The following is a 17957-nucleotide window of genomic DNA, read 5'->3' as shown; positions in this document are numbered from 1 at the left end:
GCACGCGCGCGCACAAGCACACACGCACCTTTTTTTTTTTTAAATGATATAACATCAAATAGTTCGCCCCCCCCCCCCCTACCCCCATACAACAAACATCGCATGTTTGTTGTACTCTGATGTATATTATGCTATGCATTGTTTTCGACTTTCCCCTGATTGCAGAGTCGTCTCTATGGAGCTCAGGACGCCACCGCGGACAACAGGGGCCTAGAATGACAGCCATATGCTCTTGTCGAAGCGCCATATAGCAAATATCGCGGCGAAGTATGGGCCCCCTCTCTGCAGTCCTCTGCGTCGTGTTGCTTGCTGTGAACGCCTGCTCTGCCGCCTCGGTCAACCCAGAGGATTATGCCGCTGACGACGCGGAGCGGACCGCAAACGACAACATCTTCTTCGATGACTATCGAGGGAAAGGATGTGTGGACGACAGCGGCTTTGTGTACAAACTCGGGGAGCGGTTCTTCCCCGGACACTCGAACTGTCCGTGCGTGTGCACAGGGGACGGGCCCGTCTGCGACCAGCCGGAGTGTCCCAAGATACACCCAAAGTGCACCAAAGTTGAACACAATGGTTGCTGCCCCGAGTGCAAGGAGATTAAGAACTTTTGTGAATACCGCGCGAAAACGTACAAGATCCTGGAGGAGTTTAAGGTAAGACGTCATTTGAACATATGATGTGGTCGATATATGGATAACTTCGATCTTATAGTACTGCAGCAATAGGCTACGTACTTGCAGACCAGTCTGACTCTTCAAACACTACAATCAAAGCCATGGAGAGTGTTGTATGTATTTTTACTCTATGCTTCATATTTTAACTACAATAATCTTTAGGGTCCAAGACGTTAAACATATGGATCTGTTTGCTTTGCTTAGCAAATCAATAGATTGAGGCATTGAGTTCAGGTGCAATGATGTAATTTCCTCCTCAGCGGTGAACAATACTTCAACAATTTCTGGTTACTGTTTGAAACCTATACTCGTTGGAAAAGGCACTGACATTTAATCATATATAGCCCGTTGGGGCTGTTGACCAAAAGAGCTTGTTAGAACATGCTCATGTCTTGGGCTGAGAGCTAAATATCAATGTAACAATATAAAGCACTACAAGAATGACTACTTTCAGTTTTTCAACACTGCATCGATTCACATAACAATATCCATATTTCATTTCTGGATGCACGCTAGGAAGTTATACAGTTGGTAAAGTCTTGGGTTCACCCACTACCCACTTGTATCACCTCATTGCAATGCTGTCGTCTAAGACATTATATCATATTATAAAGGAGTAATACAGTTGTATTTGTCATTCAGTGGAAACAACCCAAAACCAACTAAAGGCCGCACACATACACACATATTATGGAATGATAATAAACTTCTGTATTCAAAATATGAAAATTCCCCAACAGTTGTTTCAGGATAAGGATATACTTTTGGTGTTTGATTTCCAAAGAAAAGATTCTGGGTTGGATCCCTCAATGTCCTCAACCCTGGGCATCTTTGAGCGAGACTCCTGCCACAAATTGCTCTACACAAACACTATTGTCGCTTGGTTTCCCTCTCTGTATTCCCTGGACATCACTTTGGAGCAAAGCATCTCCTAAACGGATAAATGCATTATTTTGATATTGAATCATACACGGCATCACGATTCAAAAGCTATGATGATGAGATTCTTTCTCGATTAACAAGCTCACACTACACCGGAAGAGGGCGAGTTCTTTGTCTTTCTGACAAAACAGTGTCACGGTAGCAGTCAAAGGGCACAGCGTTATCGCCCGTTTACAAATGACACTACATGCTTGACAAGTACAGGCTATGTTTTAAATTGCTGCTGCTGCTGCTGCTGCTGCTGCTGCTGCTGCTGCTGCTGCCACCACTGCTGCCCGGAAGTTGGCCATCTCATATACATTAATTACACATGGATCAGGGCAATGGATGATTGAAATAGAGTGTGTCAAATCATCACAATAACCGGGATACACCCTAGCTCTCTGCTTAATCATGTCTTATTGTTCATGTGTGAAAATCGGTAAGGACAACCCGCTCATATGAATGATGACCTGTTGCCAACCGCTATCTGTCTACATACTATTGTTATTCTGATAGAGTTCAATTCACTCCTGATTTATATAATTTGTCAGGTTTTGTACCCTCAATGTTAGAGAGAGGAAACATTTGGCCATTTGGGAACCGTATGATCCACAATGCAATTAATGCAGCATAAAGATTAACGGCGCCTAATATGGTTTTGCAATGGGGATTAAGAATTGAATTACGTTTCTTTGGATTTTCTCGTACAATACAAGTCAAATCTTGATATTTCAGCAAACATTAGGTTTATTTATTCAGCATCCTTCAAACAAATGCCCTTTGTAGTTCTTTACAAAGGCAGAAACCTGTTTTGAAAACGTTAAAACAACATTCATTAAAAAGAAAAAAAAAGAAAAAAAAAAATGTTTCACTTGGAAGCCCCCATAGATTACTTAAAGAAGGCACATGTCAAAATGAAAGTATAAGAAGTTGAAAAATACAAATAATAGTGCAGATACATTTGAAAAGATAGCAGAGGTGAACAGAAATGCATTTCTGATTTGAAATAATAAAAGGAAGACCTCACTATTCTTTGGAGATGAATCCAGATCTGTGGTTCATAACATCAAATATGGTTCCCATGCTTGGTTCAAACCATGGGTACAGTGAGCGGTTCGTCACTGAGCACGACACTGGGCTCATAACATAGAAGGCATCACAGAAGTTAACTTTAGGGCTTGAGAAACAATTATTCATATCTTGGTTAACAACGTATCAGGGGTTGTGTTCTAAGGCATTTGTTGAGCATATGTATTCTGTAAAATAGGTTTAGTGTTATAAATTAGGAATATTTTTTTATTCCATTTAAGGGTTAAGAGCACACATAGGGCCCTATCTTGCATCCGGCGCAAGTGACTTAGTCACTGGCGCATGTGTCGTTGCTAGTTTACAACTGGCGCAGAGCGTTCTTTTCCCACCAGCGCCACTCGCCGGTAAATTAGGGATTGATCATGCGCCCCAAGGGGCGGTTCGGCGGAAGGAGGAGGCGTGTTCTGGCGCAAACGCTATTTTGCCGTTGCTGAATACCATTGCGCTACTGACCAGGAAATACCTGGTTTAAAGTCAGTGGCGCGTTGTTCAGATGCTATTTTAAGGGCGGATGCATACATGCGCATGCGATGCATACGGATTGCTTGTGCACCTCGTGCATACACTTAGCTTCTCTCATCTACCTAGCCGCACATTCTTGGTAAATTATTTGGGAAAGAACAGCTGATGCAGCGGTAATAAGTTGTATTTTTAAATCAATGCATCTGCAAACACCGTACAGCAAAAACATATTTTCTTGACACAGACATCGTGTAGGCCTACATGCCCATAACTTTTAGGATTGATGAGTATTTGATCGTGAAAAACATTGTTTTACCGCGAGTGAGTGTTAAAAAGAATGAATGAATGCGGGCGCGCGTGTGTGCTCTGTACACACGCAAACTAAACACGCAACGCATAATACAATCAATGGCAATGTCTATTACCGCGGGGACACATGCATATTAGGATAGCATACAATACCGATAAGAAACAATGTTTATAATGTATTGCGTATATCATTAAATAGAACCACAGTTACCGCATATCATATGTTATATCATATACGTTTTCTTTGGCGAAATTTATTTGAAGACTCAGTATTTCTGAAGTTGTGGAAGAAAACCCCTTATTCCATGTGTGAATTAGGCCATATTATTTGGCAATAAACTGAGCCATTTGCAGTTTGAAATTTGTGTGCATCTGTCTCATCGGAGACTGCAGACGCGCTGTCAAAATATCAACTCGTCCGATTCAAATGCGCTCATGGCTCTTAAAGGGGATGGGAGCTGGCACTCTCATTGGTTTGTTGGACGTTACGCCCAAACCACACCTACGGGTAATTAGGCTGCTTCAGACCAACCCTTTTGACACTTGCGCCGCGACGCAAGTGTCATTTATCCGCCTGTAAAATAGCGATAGCGCCGTAGAACCGCCCACTTGCGCTTTGCGCTTCCCACTTGCGTTTCAGACCGTTAAAATAGGGCCCATAGTGGTTCCTAATTCGAATTTTTGTTGGGATGGACTGCAGCTCAAACTTGATTCTACTTTTTGATGAATCTATTGCTATATTTTCTGGATGTATCATTTAATTAAAGTGTTAGAAATGCCCATCAGTATTAACTACAGCCCAGAGTGATGCGTTAAACGTGCTTCCTTTGCATGAATAATAGTCAAGAAGATTTCAAACAGGGAAATTACTTTTGCATTTCTATGTTCGGTATTTTAACTTTAAAGATGACTTAAACTGTGAAGTAATCATGATTTTTGGGAAATCAAATAGTAGAAATGGATCTTACTTCTTATTGCTCGGACATAAACGTCATAGATGTCTTGGCCTCATTGCGATCACAAGTGTACTTGAGTTAAGTTCAGGTACCATATTTAAATCTTGAAGGGACCGTTTAAATTTGTTTAGAATAGGCTTATCATAGGCTTATCATCGGTAAATCATCAGGACTGTGCATCCCGCTGCCGACTGCTAGGTGGTATGCCTCGTACAAAGTAATTTGAGAGAACCAGCCATCTGCGCTAGCAATTTGGTGGCAATTCTGAATGGTGCGACTCATATTAACTTGAAGGCAAAGAAAGAAATCCACGGTGGGCGATTGCAGAGAATTTTCTTTTTCACCTGTGCACAATTACCACATCCTGTCACTGAGACACATTTAACCACACAAAGCCAAGCCCCATTTTGAACTCAGCAGGCAGATGCCACCAAGCCGTGTTCAGAATATTTTTTCTTTAACAAAGATAACCCGTGGCGATGGACTTGAGCGAAAGTTGGAAGAGATTCATTTTTTGAAAAACCAATCAATTTTGGGTTGCTGTGTTAGGGCCTATTTAGTCAGATGTTCAATTGCAGTGGTAGCCTCCATATCCAGTGCAGTGAACTCAAATGCAAATGTCTGAGGGTCAGAGTTTTACCCTCTCACAATCGCGGAGGGACTATTTTTAACTCTAGTCTGCGTGCGTGTGCATGTATATGTGTTTTGTAGATGCGTCCATACACCCAACACTATCTTTTTGAAATCCCATATCATTTTACTTCAAGAATCAGTTGTATGGGTATACGGTATAGAAAATGGATAGTACTAAGACAGTCATAGTTTCTCTTCAGCTGTTTATAATAATGTTTTGTAACACAGCGATGACAAGATATTGAATTGGTTGTACACAATACTGCGGTCATCTATCATCGTCTATATAGAGGATAGCCAACAGAATCTTCCTGCTCAGGCCTCAGCCTGCCAGTGCATATCTATCCTTCTCTACGTGATCTCTATCATATGGACCTTTTCCACAGACAGTGTGATCGAGGAGTCCTTCCTTTCCAACGGATGCACAAACCATTGTTTAACGGTTCTTGGAAAAGCAAACAACTGTAATTTTGAACAACATTGAAAGAAGGAGGGAATGTTGTGATGAAAAGTACATCAATATTACCTAGAAAAACCTTTGTTTTCATGAAGTTCTCCACACATGCTAAATAAATATATAATAAGAGCCTAGAGTGGTTAATACAAGGAAATACTTTATCATTTTGATTTTGAATCATTTGCTTGATTTCCTTCGGACCACGGGACTGAAGGCCTTCTCCTTTACGATTTTTTGACAACCTTTAATTTGGATTTAAACAGATTATTTCTTCTTTTTTCCTCCAACCTCACAATCAGCTCTTCAGGAGACACGTGAAAAGACTGGCCTTAGACTTATTAAGGGGTGAGCTCACAGACGACCTCTCCCTGGCTCCGAGTCCTCTCAGGGCCTTTTATCACCTTAGCTGGTAACGACGGGCGAGCTGCTAGTCGCCGCATGAGGCCATAATGATCTTTCCAATGACGCTAAGGACCAGGTGTCCAGTGTGTGTATGAGTGTGTGTGTGTGTGTGTGTGCGTGTGCGCGTGTGTTGTGCGTGTCTGTTGGATGAAATAAAAGCCCGGGCGCCGTACAGTGTTCAAAGGAATCAAAGGCTGTCGGTGAGTGTGGGATGCGCGCCCCTATTAAGGGATGGCGACAGGTTAACCTTTTGGTGCAGGCCTGCGTGGCATTTCCTCTGTCACCATCTAGGGCACGTTGCGCAACACTTCCAATTTGCATTTTAATTTGCCAGTAGCAGGTGCGTGTGTGTGTGTGTGTGAGTGTGGGGGGGGGGGGGGGGGGGGGGTTGTTGGGTGTGTGTGTGTTTGTGTGTCTGTCTGTGGGGAGTAGGGGGATGGGCCCTCTCCACACAGAAAACCTGCAAAAACGAAGCATGTGTCTTTTCACGGAACCGTTCTTTTTTTCGATATTTTGACATAGCAATATCTTTAATCCATTAGCAGCACTCCAAGCATTCCCAACCAACCTCTATCCAGGGGTATTGTACCCGACAAATGCTGAAAGCCCAAAATCACTTCGAACTTGAGAGCGCAGTGAGGGCTGTCGTGCCAGCGCTCATCAACATTCACACATAGCAGCTGGATACAGAGCCGCCAATGTGCTGGATCTAATCCTGAAGAAGCATTATGCATAACGACAAGCCAAGGAGAAATCCACTCCTCTAATCTGTACTTAACCAGTGTTAACTTGTCCACTTACAAGTGTCCTTGTCGCAGAGAAACTTTCCCGATTTTTATTTAGTGAGAGATTTTCATACTGGAAGCCATATCCCCAGCCCAGCCCTATATCAGGCAGTGGGAGGCACAGGGGTCTAGTGGAGTGAGGAGTACTTCATTTAGTAATGTCTCATAGATTCGGCCACCACTCAATACAAATTTGACAATGAATCACTCAGTCTATTAATAACTTCGGGTGTGAATGGTTCCGGGGCAGTGACCAGCCAATAATACGTGTCATGCAAGCAGATTTTATGAATATATATATATTTTTTAGTAAGATGTGTATAATGAAAAATAACATGACAATGAAATATGAGGACGGTTCGTTAACAATAATCACACAAATTGCAGTTTGCATTTAAAACAGAAAGAGAAAAAACAAGTGCGTGTGTGTTTCAGTTCAGAGCAGGGTCAAAAGGATGCTTCATTTCCATTGTCCTATTGAAAACATGTACTGAGGTTTGTGTTGATGATTGTATTCTAAATCGTTACAAACCAAGAGCACATGAAGAGCCCTAATTGTGTATCTGGGTACACTTAAAGGTCTGTTCATACCAGGTTCCTTTGGAGTGATGTCTTATCTGGCGTGTGTTTGGTTCTCCCTTCTGCAAAGACGTTATTACAAACAAGTGAGAATGAAAGGGATTTGTATGATGAGGAGGTAGAGAAACGTAACATGGAACTCAACAACTTTCCTGCCTTGCACTTCTTGCTTCTGTTTGATGATGAACTAGCTTGAAAAAGTACTCATTTATTAAGAGCAAACAGTGCACACATATTCCTTTGAAAATAACCCAACTGCAAAAAAAAGAGAAGCAGAACCAATTACATTTTGCTGAAACTCCCATAAACCACCGACCAGGAAATGAGCTGATGTAATTATTACACAGAGCGAATTGGCCTTTAACACAGAGCCATTTTAATTTCTGCCGCAAACAGTTATTACATTTTACCACCAAAAGATGGGAGAAAAATGTTGGATTCTATACAGTTCAGTTCAGTTCAATTGAGAAACCCATGGAGAGGTTCAGGCACACACACACACAACATGTCACTCAGTGTGATGACTTGTGCCTTACCCTATGCAGAGGTTTGCTTGTCAGGGCCAACAGGCCTCATGTTTGATTGCTTCTATTCCCCCTTCTGTCTTGATTGAAAGGAAACGTCTGTGTTTAAATGTGAAGAAAATAGAAGGACAGAAGACGATATGGTCAAAAACAAGATTTAAACCTACGTGTTTTTTTAGGATTTCACATTTGCTTACTTGTTAGGTTTGAAAAATAACCATCAAGAACAATCATACCCCAAACTAGGTTGAATGCGGTATTCATATCCTATTAAAAGTTCCCCATTGACATTCCACACATTCAGAAGAACTTCATAATCTATACCTAATAACAAAATAAGAACTACTTAGTTATCATTATTCAGCACAACTTTGAATGTTCGGAGACTTGAACTCATGCAGCAGTCCCACTATGCAGAACTTCAGGTGAGAGCAGAATTACGACCCGTCTACTGAAGTGAACTCCTTTGGGAGCGGCTAGATGGAGCTTTCAGAAGAGATTGATTTGTTTCTACAGAGGGCAGTCTACGCATTGTTGATTGGAAACCTTTACATACTTTCTCTAAAAGCGTTTGTGTCATTACAGGGCACCTAAAGATCCCATATATAGACCCAGCAGCACCATGATTACCAAAAGAAAGACAAAGGTAATACCCCCTGTTCACCCAGATTCGGGATCCAGTTATTGCCAGTATAACCAGCAGAGTATGCTTTGAGCAGTCAAATGAATGAGGTTTGTGCCTTACAAAGTCCCAGTATAGACAAAACGATGTCAGGGCTGTACTTCAGTACAGTACTCAGTACAGTGATAGGATAAAAGAAAAGTAGTGAAGCACTTTGCAGGGCAGCGCTTGAGTGTCCAGCTCACAGGGCCGGGCCGGGTTGGGACAAAAGCTGACCCAAAATGTCTGCCGACAGCGTGGTCTCGAGTCCCACTTCTTTCACAGTCCCTGACCGAGGCATGAATGATCCTCTTAACGCTAGACCACACACACAAAGAGAAGCAATGGATAGCCCTGGGCACCAGTGAATGCATGAAAGGGTTTCCATAAATTCCAGAAAAGGTTCATTGAAAGTTGACCTGTGTATCTGTTATTTTTAACCCTGGCACTGTAAAGATGAACATATTCATATATTAAGTGGAGGGACAAAATCATGTGGTCACACACTGGCAAAGGCTGCCTTGAATAAGGCCCTGGATTCTTTACATATTTTTCAGACCTGAATGAAGTCATTTTTTTGTACAGCAAGTATAGTGTGCATGTAGTATAGCATTTTTTTCTTCAATGGAATGTTTTTATAAAGCAAACTAGTTCGAAGAGATGACATCACACTTATTTAGCTGATACTTTTTTCCAAAGCGTTAACAATTGGTGCATCTAACCATGAAGAAACAACCCAAAAACGACAAGAATCATGCAAGTGCATAGAATTAATCATTGAAGCAAACTACTGTTCAACAAAAGATAAAATAACCAAAGTAAAACCTTTATCTTTCAAATGTGGAAGGAGGATATATGTCTGATAAGTATTACACACCAGCTACACACTTGACTGCATCAGTATAAGCAAATACATGCAGGCAAACACATTATTGTTGCGGTGCGTTTTTAATACATTTTTATTGCATAGTTATTCATTAAAATGATGAGAAGTAAAGCTTGATGAATGAATTGATGGGTGTAATCCTTTAGACATGTTGAAATGTATATGTGGCTGTAAATAAATAAATGAAGCCATGCATGTATTATTACAGGATATGATCATGTAGGAAACCCCATGCCTGTCTTGACTGCAGTAAAGCTTTCATGCAGCCAAAAAGTTCAGCTCAGATGTTACCTCTGTTTTCGCACACACAGATCCTTACCACTGCAAATCACCGGCCCCACCCACCTCCTTAAATCTGACAATTACAGCAGTTATTTTCCAGGGTTTAAAAGCGCCTGTCAGTGTGCAGGAGGGCTGGCCTCTTTAGCCAACGTGCTCCACCAATGACCCTGGATCGGCCCACTCGCTGCCCCCCCCACACTGAGCCTGTCAACGGGACGTAGGGTTTACAGACTTCTCCATATGCATGAGCAGAGGCCCATCTTGCCTTTGCTTAATTGGCCTAGCGGTGTCCAGGAGATGAGGAGGGTACAATGGGGGGGAGGGGGAGACGGGGCGGAAGTCTACCGCAGGGATGTAAAACAGAAATGTTAAACAGAGAGAAGATTTTGTATCTGATTGTAGTGAGTGAAAGACCTGTGATGTCGTCCCAGCGTGCGGGCTCATCTCCGTCTGTGATTCTTTTTTCGGAGCAAGACATTTAGTTAGGTGTTGAAAAAAATCTTCCCACAATAACTAAATCACCGGCATGTTTTTCATGAACCTGCTGGCTCCCTTTTCCCCCCTCTTGATGGAGCCTCACGCGCAACGGGATATCAGGGAAAATGTTTTATTCCAGTGTACTCAAATGTACCTCTCTTCCAAGAGGCTTTGAAATGAAGAACCTGTAATGTCACACATTATGAGACCCCACGATTTCAAATGAAAGCATTAAGCGCCTCAGATAGGGGAAGAAAATGGCAAGAAAATAACCCAAGGTTTCACACACCAAAACCCCAAAAATGCTGAAATGCATATTTGAAATGTTGGACTGGGCCAAGATATATTATTATAGTTTTTATAGTTTTTTTAGAAGATTTGAAGATTTTGTATCTCCTGCATGTTTCATCAAACACCTGACAGATGAAGTTATACATGAGGCCTGTGAGATGACTAACAATGTGGTAGAAAGCCCTTTGCTCTGTTAACTGGTGAGGTGATAGGACTAAGACTAACACTGATTGGGATAAACGGTTGCATAGATACAATTGGACACCAATAGAACAACAGCATCCATAGACTATAGTTGATTAGAAGGCAGACATGGCCTTATTACAAAGAAAAGCATCGCTCTGCTTTGGGAATAACCTTTTGGTCCATCTGTGCTGCAGGGAGGTTTTCTGCAGTGGATTGTCGAGGGCTGTGCTTCAACGTATTTCAAGCTAATGTTTGTTGTGGTGCTAGAGAGAAGATGTAGCCACCAGAATGAGGGGCCATTTTGCATTGCCAGCAGGCTGTGTTCGAGACTCATAAGCCCTTCCGCTAACTTTCTTGTAAAGCAGCCATTTAAACAGCGCTTTCGGTTGTTTTTTCTTTTCATACTTAAATGTCAATTGCCTTAGAAGGGCTTAAATTCAAGTTTCTCTCCATGACCTACAGGCAATGTGTTTGCCCCTGTGCTTGCATGTTGTAATAATGATGTAAATAAAGCTAGAAACCTCCCTAAACAACTTTCACCCGCTACCTGAGGTAGCGCACTGAACACAGGCAGCGTATTCCAAATGTTCAAAACCATGCAGCGTATTCCAAATGTTCAAAACCAGGCAGTATTGAGTCTGCCATGCAACAGCTTAGTCTCAATGTGTCCAAATGTAGATTTGGTTTCTCTTTACCAATTATCTTGGCTAGTGTTATTCCATAAGATACCACCTCCGACATCATTATTCCTTTTAGGGTAAACAGATAACAGTACATTGAGTATTAATCCCGCATTTATCCGCTGTGCTCTGTCTTCCTATAATGTGCTTCTGTGTAACGAATGCTGAATTGAAAATAATCAAATAATGAAATCACAAAACCATGTACACTTCAAAAGCATAGTTGTACAGGCCTACTTACAGACAACAAACGACATCCTTTAGAATTGACTAATGGATTCTGTTTGTAGCCGGTGCTTGCAAGACAGATTCATTTGAATATTACAGCTGGCCATGGCATACGTGTGACCTAATCACCTGATACCGGGCTTGGTGTCACAATATGTCCATTTGATAATGACTAAATGATCAGTTTAACCTACGATTTTTGGCCCTACACAGTGGACACTATTATAACTTAAAGATTATGGATTATGAACAACAGTGTATATATTTTTCAACTGCATGTCAATCTTTCAGCATTTAGGTTAACGTCCTTTAAAGGTTCTTTGATGAGAGCCGAATAACATGCACCAGCACAGTGGGAAATATATCTTCTATCAGCCTCTTGCAGCGCTGCCAAGAGAACACTGTGGTTTGAGACTGCAGCGGAATGTATACTATCCCTGCGTTGCTGACCACATTGCATGGAGTTTGAACCAAAGCCTAGAGCTATACTTTGCATGAGTGAAGCCACGTCGATAGCAACCGATCTGTGATGTGCCGAACAGAAAAGGCACGCAGGCAAGCAAGGATGACGCAAACCGAGCTGTGATGTGCCGAACAGAAAAGGCACGCAGGCCAGCGAGGATGACGACAATCATTATCCGTCAAATTACCTGCGTTACAGCGCCAGTGACGACTCATCCCTAACCTTAATGTGCGGTCTCTTTCCCCGTCCTCCCCTCCTGCTCCCTTTCCCCTCCCTCTCCCAGCCTTCGCCCTGCGAGTGGTGCCGCTGTGAGCCAAACAATGAGGTTCACTGTGTGGTGTCGGACTGCGCCGTGCCCGAGTGTGTCAACCCCGTGTACGAGCCGGAGCAGTGCTGCCCCATCTGTAAAAACGGTAAGAGACTTTTCCGCCGCAACCACCAGTTACGCACATTCTCAAAACGTCATTAACATTTCATTAAACTACCGGTGTCACATTTATCAGAGGTAGCGCTGTTTCATGGCCGCGCCTTTGGAGGATGAGGATGTAATTGATGTTTTATGAATTAAAATCATTACCTCGGGCCTGCCGGCCACTAATGAGCAGTACTTGCTTTAATTATAAATGACACGCTAAGCAGGGTAAACATTGGCCCATTGATTGAGGCCATGGTGGTATGGTTCTAATGGGCCCCCTGAGAACTGTCTATCTCCCAGTGCCCCCTACGCCCTTGCCACACACAGCCAATCCTCAAATTAGAATTATAGGATTTCGATGGCTCATTGGCTGGTTAGAAGAGATGGGCGGGAGTCTTTGTCCCCGGCCACCACAAATCCTGTGGGAGGGAAAGAGCTTTACGGACTCAAGAGACCGAAGCCTCCTTACTGATGTCCTTGATCATCCGTGATCTCCCCAAGCGGACGTACTGAATGGTAGAATGATTGCCTGAGCGTAACATCACCTAGACAAAGAATCCACGTTGCCACACAAACAATGCTGCAGTGAGTTCCTCCTTGTGTCTCATTCCGACGCAATTATAATGCAACACCGGTTGCTTTTCATTGTCTGTAGAGTCGAAGGTGGATTATGTTCTTCATGCTTCACAGTAGTCATTGACCTATATTATCTGTCTTGAGGATAGAAGAACAGGAATCAGGGCGGTCATACTGAGGAAGATGGCAACCATCCATGTCACCACAGACACTCACACATTCCTGGACGTTTTCTTGCACCCCCCTCCCCTCACACACACACACACACACACACACACACACACACACACACACACACACACACACACACACACACACACACACACACACACACACACACACACACACACACACACACACACACACACACACGCCAGAAGCATCTGGATGTGAGGAGCTAATCCAGTGCGACAGTACACGGTGACACCCTTTCAGCAATGCCATTTCAGGGGAAGGCCTATTGTCTCCAGGGCTCCCCAACAGAGCATATCTTAGCTGCTCTGCTCTGAGGTGGATGGCTGTGGATGTACAGTACATGCTTTCTCCACACGCTCTCAGGCGAGGACAGAGTGACTAGACTCGGTCTGCAGGAAGACAATTCAAGGACCTCCAGAGTTGTATTTCTCTTTCTCTCCTTACCCAACATGTTCCTGGAGAGGAGCAGGTAGGCTCCTGGTTCTGAAGGGGTGTTTACTCTCACTGAACCCCTTGGAGGAGCTCCTCCATGCCTCGTCAGACAAAGCTAACCGAGCCATCTTGACGGAACCGAGAGAGACCTCGGGGACCACGAGAACTGCAGCAGTCATGTGTAGCATTCATTATGTGAATACATTGGGGGGGTAGTTAAAACGTTTCAAATGATGTCAACCCCCCTTGAATCTTATGATAACAGAGAATGCGTAGTTGGGCTAAAAATGGATGGGTCTTTTGGGTGGATGGGGGGGTTGAATTATTTATAGAGCTGTCAGGCCTCCCACATCTGAGGGTTCATCAGCACGACATTGTGACAGACTGTCATGTGGGGAAGGTTGAGTCAGGTAACTTATTAACTTTGACAGCTTGGACAGCTTTTTACGGACACACGGCAGCGAGGGGCACGATTGAATGCGTGTGCCAGGTAAATTTACAGCCTTGCACTTCCATCACGTTCATCATGACAAGAACCAACTTCATTTCAGGCAAATTTATATCTAATGAGGCAACTCCAGGTGCACTCACTTTGAAATGTTCTGCAAAGTTTCATCATAATGACCTTGTTGAACTCTGCATCTTTGACATGCCATTTGGAGACTGGCATTGTCCTGTGAGGGGTGTCAATGTGCCCTTTCAGCTGTGATGCATGTCCTTGTGGTTCTCCAGGTCCCAGACCGATTTGGCTGTAAACAATCACATATGGCAGCCACTGCCATATGTGATTGGCAGGTCAGCCCTGTCCCTCAGCCGCCGACACCCGGCTCTGCTCTGTAACCTGTGCCAGCTGTCCGGGGACACATCAATGAGAGCATGGACCTGGCAAGCGCTCACAATGTCTCCTCTAAAGCCAGAATCTAATGGCTTTCATCGTTGATGAATGTAGCCCCCCATAACAGGGGGTATTAATAGCAGGATTGTTCACTATGAAGCAAAGTAAAAGCCCTTTCTGTTCAGAGAGCTCTTTGCAGGACCTTCAGTGCTCTCTTTAATGAAGGTCCTCTGGGGCTGCAGATATCCCGGCTGAATGTTTTCCTGAATGCCATGCTCTTCATGCAAAGCTTCAACCTGAGTCCACATCCTAGAGCAAGAACAGGGATAGGGCTGAGCTGCCCGTCACAAATTGACGCTGCATTGACCCTAGTTGTTGTTTTTTCATTGAAAGGGTTACTCTATAATGCAAACTCCAATATAAATTGGAGTTCGCCTGTTCTACCCAGATTCAGAAGAGTTGTTTAATTCCGCATTCATCATTGTGATACCAGAAGGGGAGCTTGCTGCTTTTGTTACATTTACAGTTATAGTAGCCTAGCTCCTTTTCACGCGAGGGGAATGACTTCCAATTTGTTCCGAGTAGTTAAGTATTCAAACAGAGTGTGAGTTACAACCCAACTCTACATTGTAGTTCTTCTACAAAGACACAAATATATGATCAGTTGCTTCTGGTTGGGTAGTCTGTGCGGAGGGTCACCTTTGTTGACGCATCACAGATAATCACAGACAATTAATCACGGCGCCGAAAATAGTGCCGATTTATCTATGTGTCCGTAGACAAACTGGACAAACAATCTTGGGAAGACGGCAATGTACTGATATCTCTGCGCATGTCATAGTCTCAACGGCCATAGTGACAGCGAGCAATCCCTCTGGAAAGTAATAAATCCAGTCCAGTAATTATGTGAACGTTAATGAATGAAGCCTATGACCCTGATGAGAACTTTGAGAGTTTAGTCAACGTCATTATTATCATCGAGCGTTAGAGCTGGCTGGACTTAGAAGGCTCGACTTCAGGGAGCAATCCAAATTCAATGACCGCTTGCACCGGTTGAATGATTAAAACAAGGGCAAATGCCTGACGGCCCATGAGGATCCACCTCTCGGGAGTTAGCAAATGAATACAATGTTAAAAATCCTGGTAAGTCGATGACATTTCAAATGAAATATAGTGGCCCAAAAAAAGCCATAAGGCCCAAAAAAGACCATCAAAATGGTGTTTCAGTATTGGCGAAAGTATTACAGGTTTTTCGTTTGTCGTGTAGATGTTCCATAACATACCCAAGATAAGGTACTTACATGCATTGCTTTTCAATTGCATGATATATGCTACAATCATAAACAGAGTAACTGCAAAGTATTTGGCAAAAAAGTATGTGTTTTTGACATCCACAAAATTAAACTGCCAGATATAATTGGAACTCTCGATATCAACAACAGGGATACATATTCAAATCTGTGTATGTGCCGACTCCTCATGTAGCTCGTAGAATCGCCAATTAGTCTTACGTGCCACATCGTTTGCTTGCTAAGCTCAATAGCTGGTCGGAAAGATCTTGCTTGCTTACAAAGATGGAACATTTTACAGTAATGGTTGACTGGATATATCATAAAGGCTGATAAATAAAAACAGAACACCAAACTGCATCACTTCCAGGGCTCTCCATTTCTTTGTTTTTCAAACAACTGGTTTTGGAAAGACACACTTTTTTTACCTTTTAAAAATTAAAAAAATGGTCTAGTAAAATATTGCCCTTTCTTTTAATTGGATTTATAAGTATTCAGACTTGTTTGCTTCTCAATGTTCGTCTGATGAATTTTGTTTCATAGCAAGTGTGTTTTTGAATAGTATATTCAAAGGATAATATGATATAGTGGGGTGATTTTGTAGTTGGTATATCCCCTTCCCAGCTGCTTAATCATGGAAATACAATTGATAAAAATGATGAGGACATGACAGTTGGTATTCACTGAAAGTCATTAGGCATAAACCAGTCTCACGAATGACTAAATTGCACAGTAATATAAGAACATATTTTTTCAATCTAATCATGGATCTTTAAGATTCACATGAGTTAATTACATTTCAGAAGTGGAGTATGATATGGAGTGTGCATGCGCAGAGAGGCAGGGCAACAGGATGTCTTTTAGAAGCCTTTTCATGCAGTGATTAACACTGTCCTCAGCTATTAAAACCACTTTTCTCTATCTGGGTGTATCTGTCTCTCTTCTTTGCTCTTGCTCTATTGCCCTCCATCCCTCTTCCTCGCTCTCTTTCTCTCTCCCTCTCTCTCGCCCTCTCTCTCTCATGCTCTCTCTCTCGTCCTCTCCCTCTATCTCCCTCTCTCTCGTGCTCTCTCCCTCTCCCCTCCTCTGTACTCCAGCCTCATTGCACTAACAGCCAGGCCGGTGCCTGGCAGCCTCCTTCTATTCGGCATGCATTAGAATGCAAAGCGCTCGGTGGCGAGGGAGAAGGGGAGACTGACAAAAACGCTTTAGTGTTGCGAAAACAAGCCCATCGGTGCACGCCCGTGAAAAGATCCATGCGTTTCCCTTGACCCCCCCTCCTTCCCCCTTAACTCCCCACGGCTCCCCGCAGCATTAGCTTTTACACTCTTTCGAGGAAGAAAAAAAAAGATAGCGAAACTTCCCAGGAGACACTCGTTCCTTCCCTTTTTTTGATGCCTTGTTTCACACATGCCTGTCTCACGCTCACTGTTTCCCTCCGTCTCTCTCTCGTCATTCCCTATTTCCCCATGGGACAGGTCCAAACTGCTTTGCTGGAACCACGATCATCCCTGCAGGGATCGAAGTGAAGGTGGACGACTGCACCATCTGTCGATGCCACAACGGGGACTGGTGGAAGCCGGCGCAGTGCTTGCGGCGGGAGTGCCTCAACGGCCAATCGTTGTCATAGAGACTACTCCACCAGAGACAACAGAGGCGAAGCTCGGGCGAAGGACCTACCTACTGCACCATTTTCAAAAAAAGAGATGATTGACAGCATAGGAGCACAATTCCCCAAGCAAAAGGCTGAAACTGCTGAGCAGCCGAGATGTGCTCTCGCAAAAAAGTTTTGCATCCCGACAAATCAGGCCGCTGAAAAGGAAGATGGAACTTTGTTTCGGAGACTCTTTTCACCTGCCAAGTTAGCTGTTCTATATATTTTTCAGTCCAATTGCTGCGCTCACGCAAAATGACTTCTATATATTGTGTTCCATGGACTCATTCCTGACCACTGGCACTGTTGAATTGCCGAGTTGATTCATTCTTTGTGTATGCCATATGCCTGTTGTAGCCGTCACAAATCACAGGCGTTGTAAAAAAGAAAAAAAGAAATTCTGATGGCAGGAAGCAGACAGGAAGCACAGCGTGTATGACACTTTTTTGACACTGATGAGAGATCTGCAAAGCTGCACCCACAATTCACAGCTTTGCTTGAGGATCTTGTTTACAATGTGCACCCCATATACACAAGCAAACTGTTTTCCTAATATGACATGTGTTGTTTTTTTTCAGTTCTGGCAGGATCTCTCCCACCCACTCCCAAGAAA

At 43.2% G+C, this 17957-nt stretch overlaps 1 protein-coding gene across 1 annotated transcript; it reads left to right on the top strand.

Moving 5' to 3' along the window:
* The first annotated feature begins 216 nt into the window (after window positions 1-216).
* vwc2l (von Willebrand factor C domain containing 2 like) lies at window positions 217-17320 on the top strand. Its single transcript, XM_056580574.1, has 3 exons — window positions 217-653; window positions 12232-12361; window positions 17169-17320. Exons 1-3 carry the CDS (start codon window positions 270-272, stop codon window positions 17318-17320), a joined length of 666 nt encoding a protein of 221 aa, XP_056436549.1. The 5' UTR covers window positions 217-269.
* Window positions 17321-17957: the final 637 nt, after the last annotated feature.

This window comes from Gadus chalcogrammus, chromosome 20 (assembly GCF_026213295.1).
Source record: "Gadus chalcogrammus isolate NIFS_2021 chromosome 20, NIFS_Gcha_1.0, whole genome shotgun sequence".
NCBI classification, from domain to species: Eukaryota; Metazoa; Chordata; class Actinopteri; order Gadiformes; family Gadidae; genus Gadus; species Gadus chalcogrammus.
This window is presented reverse-complemented; position numbering and strand designations above follow the sequence as displayed.

Excerpts from the sequence above, each read along its gene's own strand:
- vwc2l (XM_056580574.1), top strand. The coding sequence starts at position 270 with ATGGGCCCCCTCTCTGCAGTCCTCTGCGTCGTGTTGCTTGCTGTGAAC. Across the intron at positions 654-12,231 it reads AGATCCTGGAGGAGTTTAAG|CCTTCGCCCTGCGAGTGGTG; the intron begins GTAAGACGTCAT and ends TCCCTCTCCCAG. Across the intron at positions 12,362-17,168 it reads CTGCCCCATCTGTAAAAACG|GTCCAAACTGCTTTGCTGGA; the intron begins GTAAGAGACTTT and ends CCCATGGGACAG.